The sequence below is a fragment of the Rhagoletis zephyria genome, unplaced genomic scaffold (assembly GCF_001687245.7).
Source record: "Rhagoletis zephyria isolate East Lansing unplaced genomic scaffold, Rhagoletis_zephyria_1.1 Rzeph_scaffold_05624, whole genome shotgun sequence".
NCBI lineage: Eukaryota > Metazoa > Arthropoda > Insecta > Diptera > Tephritidae > Rhagoletis > Rhagoletis zephyria.
The window spans coordinates 34,567-40,218 of record NW_016162707.1 but is presented as its reverse complement, the minus strand read 5'-3'; the positions used below and the strand labels follow the sequence as shown (position 1 = coordinate 40,218).

The following is a 5,652-nucleotide window of genomic DNA, read 5'->3' as shown; positions in this document are numbered from 1 at the left end:
TGTCACGGCTACCAAAACTTTGCGGCCAAATTATCAGTGAAACAAAACAAACAGCCGGGATAATAGTTGAACCAGATCTCTATCAGGATCATATCGTTGTTGTTGAATTTGCGTGCAAAATTTGTATGCGGATCCCGATTATTGTCGAAGAAAACATAGCGAAAGTTGCGACAGAGTTGCATTGGCTTCAGTTTATCAAGTTTATTCAGTGAAATGGCTGGATAAATTTATCAGTAATGTGTAAACGTGTTTCCATACAAAGNCACGTGGAAAAGAATTCGTGAGATCGGGGTTGGGAGCAAAAATCATTCTATTTCCGAATCATGTAATGTTAATGTAAATGTGTTAAATGAGCAATTTGTGTGTTTGCCCGATTCTGCAAATAATATATGTTATGAGAGTTACAATTCTAATTTAAATGTCGTGATGTCCAGTTTTTGTTTTGAATGTGTCGACGACTGTGAAGTAGTTCAGTCCATACTTAGTGTCAAATCCAATGCGGCCGGTATGGATGGTATTAATCCAAAGTTTCTTAAATGTGTATTACCAAGGATCTTACTTACGCTCTGAATGTTACTTACGCTCTGAATGTTACTTACGCTCTGAATACCATCTTGACCACGTCAGTCTTTCCCAACTCTTGGAAAAGAGCCAAGATTATACCTTTCAAAAAACCGAATAGTGACTACCGACCGATTGCAATATTGCCGTTTCTATCTAATGTGCTTGAGCGTATCATGGATCGCCAGATAAACGCTTTTCTGAATAACAACGCCTTGGTGAACCCATTGCAGTCGGGGTTTAGATCCAGTTGGAGCTGCACCACGGCACACTTAAAAGTGTCGGATGACATAAGACTAAACATTGACGAAAAGCGTGTGACTTTTCTTACTTTACTTGACCATTCCAAAGCATTTGACTCTGTAGATCACGAACTTTTAATCTTGAAGCTCAAAAACTTATTTAATGTTCCAACGTCGGCTTCAAGTCTTGTGGAAATATATCTCAGTGATCGGATACAAGCAGTACGTGCCGGTAACACTATATCCAACTTCTTACCTATAACCAGAGGTGTATCTCAAGGGTCTATACTTAGCCCACTTTTGTTTGTCTTGTATATTAACGATTTGTTTAGTGTGATTAAATATAGTGATGTCCATGTATATGCCGATGATGTTCAATTATATGTTAGCTGTCCTCTTAACTGTATTTATATTTGCATCAGCAATTTGAATTCTGACTTGAGATTTATAAGCAAGTGGGCTTCTGACAACGGATTAATCCTTAAACCTGATAAATCTCTATGCATCGCCATATACAGGAAATATGTCAAGCTTGACGACTATATAGAAGTCAGACTAAACAATGCTGTGATTAAATACGTGGACACTGTTAAAAATTCAGGCGTTACATTTAATAGAACTTTGACGTGGAGTAACCATATTTTTAGTGCCATTGGCAAAGTATACGGTATGCTCCGAAATTTATGGACTACTCAACAATTTACACCAGTGAAAATTCGACTGCTTCTAGCTAAAGGGTATTTGTTACCAACGTTACTGTTTGGTTGTGAGTTATACTTTCATTGTGTGTGCCGTAGTAAACTCAATGTTTTGTATAATAATATCGCGAAAAATTTTTACTGTAAAAAACGTTATGACCATATTTCTGTTTTTGCGAAACAAGTTGCATCGATATCTTTTGACGATTTGCTTAAATTTAAATGTTTAGTGTTACTTCAGAAGATCATTACTACCCAGGAACCCAGATATCTCAAAGATTGACTTCTGTTTTCAAAATCTTGCCGTTCGCTGAACTTAGTCCCAATGAAATACAGTTTGGTGACTGAACGTCAATACTTTGTGTTCTCTGTCCGTCTTTGGAATAATTTACCCCCAAAAATTATGTGTATAAAAGAGAACTTGCGCTTCAGACATGAATTAATTCGTTACTTCGCCGAACATTGCTGAATTTACTTAAATAATTTCTCATTCATTCAATTAATTTCCAGTTTAATCTCTACTACTATTATTTTTTTTCTTTTTCTAATACCTTCTATAGACTCATGGCCTTATTCATAAAAAATAAAGTAGCTTTATAAAAGGTTTATAAATTGAAAAATGTATGAAAACGTCAATTTATAAAGCTCTTTAAACCTACTTTATTTTTTATGAATAAGGCCATCAGTCTTATTACTTTTATTTTATTTTATTTATTTTTTAATCTTTTCAAATTTTATTGTTAAATTTTTAATTTAAGGTTAATCATTGTAAAAATAACCTATGGTTGTATATTTGACTTAAATAAATAAATATTAAAGTGTACTTAATCAAAAGTGTTTTATTGTATATTCATGAATTCATTTTATTTTTTGACTCCCAAAGTGGTGGTTTTGGTCCATAATTGGACTAGTAGTTTTCTGTCTATTTTGAACTAGTATGAGACTGGTATTTTTGTTTATTGTATTTTTTTAACAAAATAAAAAAATACATAAGAATTACATACAATGAGTCGTATGCATAAAAACTAAGCAATTGCGTTTTCTTAAAATTGCGTACCTTACACTTAAATTTATTTGATATTTTAATTGAGTAAAAGGTTTGAAATTTTGAGAAAAAGCATTTGCTTAGATTTTATGCATACGATTTGCAATTCATGACGACAATTTTAAATTAAAATTTAAAACGCAACTGCTTTTAAATAGTTGATCTCCACTGGTTTGAAGTTTTTGAAGATTTTGATCCAGTTTTAAAGTAGGGGTACTCGGTGTTCGGTATTTTTTTCCCAATGTATTTTGTTTGTATAAATTATTTGGTAATCGTTGTATCGGTTACCGAATTTTCGTGAAGGAAGCTTGATAATTTTTGTGGTAGTTGGTAAACTGCAATCAGCTGCCAGATATTTATTCAATTTTAAATCCGCCCGCTGCCGAAAGGCATAACGCATATGAGTAAGTAAAATTCCTTAAATTTTCTGTTACAATTTATTTTTGTCAATTCGGCAACGCTGGTTTTAACTCTTCAATAAGTTCATAATAAACTTTATGCAATACATATAAATTGCTTTGTAGGACTCGTTACAACACAATTATTACAATAACATGTAATTTTTAAGCCAACAACACAACCGACTTCAATTCTCATATAAAAATTTAGAAGTACCGTGAATTTCTTCATGATCCAGTGATCGGACCTCCCCTGACGCAGCAGAAAAAGAATTATCGAAATTGGTTAATGTGGCCAAAGTTATGCGGTAACATACATAAAAAAATATTCCGATGAATTGACAACCTCCTCTTTTTTGAAGTTTCTTAAAATGAGAAAAATTAATGAGGTAAATTATTATAAATTTTTAATAGCAATATTTTAACATATCTAACAAAATATACAAAAATCTCAGAACCCCCTTAAATTATGCTCTGCGTACGCCCATGACGCCATATTTTCTTTGAAATTGCTTCATTAATTCTCGTGCAATAAGCATTTTTGTGAAGCTCCAAAAATTACAACTACAACATTTGAGCATAGCCTCCATATCGAAACGTGAGACGTATTCTACGTAAAACAAAAATAAAAAATCAATCATGTGTTTTTTTCTTAGCGGCGTTCATTGTTTTTTTTTTATCTTTTGTACTTTGACATTTCTCCTCTATTTACTAAAAATAATCGATAAATCCGGGTCGCAGACGGAGAAGTTATTTTTTGAATACAGGATTATATCATAACTAGGATTTCAAAGGAGAAATTTTGTATTCTTAATTACGTATTGGAGTGGTCAGCTCGAAAAAGCAGAAATTCTAGCTAAACAAAAAAACCTAATAAACCAAAATATTGGCTGCGTTTCTTTATACATTCCGGATAATCTCATTTCACAGCCGGAATAAACAGAATGCGTTTGAAATATACGTTAACATATCATCAGGAACGTTCTAAAGAATAAGTAAACAAAAAAGTTTATTCCAAACGTTCAGAATGAATAAAGAAATGTCAGCCATTGTGAAATTAATTGTGGGCAAGAGTCTACCGGATATCCGAATCCTGCTCTTATTTTTGCAGTATATCCGGAACCCGGCTATCCGGCACATCCCTATTAATAACCACAAATACCGTTTCGCTCTGGCTACGCCACTACAACGGCAATACTGATTCTGGAATGGTTGAAGAAGACAAATACGGTTATTAAGCAGTGAATATGATTTTATGTAAAAAATTAACAACTAAATACATATAAACAAGTGACATATACATATTCAATGAGATGATTACACGATCCCTTCAAGCGTGGATATGGAATCCCTCCGATTCATGGTGATTCTCTTCCAATTCATTTGTTTTCTGGAAGTAGGGATTATGCCTTGGGTCTGTGTTCAAGCTGAAAGCAAATACAAAAATAATAAAAAATATAATTATAATAAATCTGCTAACTCTACATATACAGGGTGCCCTAGACCAGGTGTCCGTAAACTTTTAAGATGATGGAACCTTTACTAAACACCTTTCATTTTATGGAACCACACATCAAATTACTAAAAATCAAAGGCAGTGCAATTTAAATATGAATAAAAACTCTTACTAGAAATACTAAAAATAAAAATCTTAATGTGAAGAATGAAATTGTTTCACTGCTATTAATTATTGTATAAAATAGTAGTTCGATATAATAGTGCCATTCATTAAACGTCGCAAAGTGACATTTTTGGCGGAATGGCAATGTTGCGAACAAAGTTGTATGAACGACCTATCCCAACTCCAGATTGCAAATGTAAAATTTTTAAATATGCCGCGCGGTAGAGAAAAAGACAAGTTTTTACAATTATCTGATATACTTCTTTTTGAAGCATTTGAAGATAATAAAAAAACATGTGTTTCGCGGCTTTGACTTTGCAATGATTGCCAGCTCAAATACTATGGCAATGTCGCAATTTTGTAACAAGAAAGTTTCCATACAAAAGTAATCAGCTGTGTCGCATGGTGGCAAATTTTGCGGCAAATGCGATATTTGCAACAACTTTGCGACGTTTCATGAATCCCACTAATCTCTGAAAGATGTATGCGCATTTCTGGGGTAGCATCCCATTTCGACCTGAATATGTTTTTGGTATAAGTGTATTTAGCTGAAAACCCTGTTGACAGAGTACGTTGTGAGAGAAGGAAGCAAAGTTAAGATGGCCTTTTTAGCGACTTCATGATATTTATTCTTACACTAACCCAAAACTCTTTGAGAGACACACATTCAAATGTGTGTTCCAATGTCTAAGTACTGTGAAGATCTAGTAATGCTTCATAAATGGATTTTGCACCAAACCGATATACCGATACCATCCGAAAAATAATCTGATAAAGGTTTCGGTGATTTACCAAGCGCCCAGTTATCACATTTCACATTTCATTTGGCAATTCATCGCGTTCCTTGCAGAAAGTTGTATATAACTAATGTGACCAACCGTACTTCTTTCGGAAGTACGGTACTTCTTTTTTCGGTCTTGTGCTTCGTACTTCGAAGTACAGTCAAATGTAACCAGTTATCGACAATTTTCCGATCGTTACCGCACTTTTTGACGCATGATATAAATGTTTTTGCGTCAAAACGATCGATAGCGATTCGAAAATTGTCGCTAACTGGTTACAGAATCTTCCCCCAGGTCCTGTACTT

The 5,652-nt window shown here is 33.7% G+C and overlaps 1 protein-coding gene across 1 annotated transcript in view; it reads right to left on the bottom strand.

Annotated features, from left to right (window-relative positions):
* Positions 1 to 4,175: 4,175 nt before the first annotated feature.
* Positions 4,176 to 5,652, bottom strand: part of LOC108372315 (uncharacterized) — a 31,236-nt gene continuing 29,759 nt past the window's right edge. Inside the window, exon 3 of the mRNA XM_017627983.1 lies at positions 4,176 to 4,371. Within this exon, the coding sequence (XP_017483472.1) occupies positions 4,275 to 4,371 (97 nt within the window). The 3' untranslated portion in view covers positions 4,176 to 4,274. The remainder of the gene's footprint in view (positions 4,372 to 5,652) is intronic.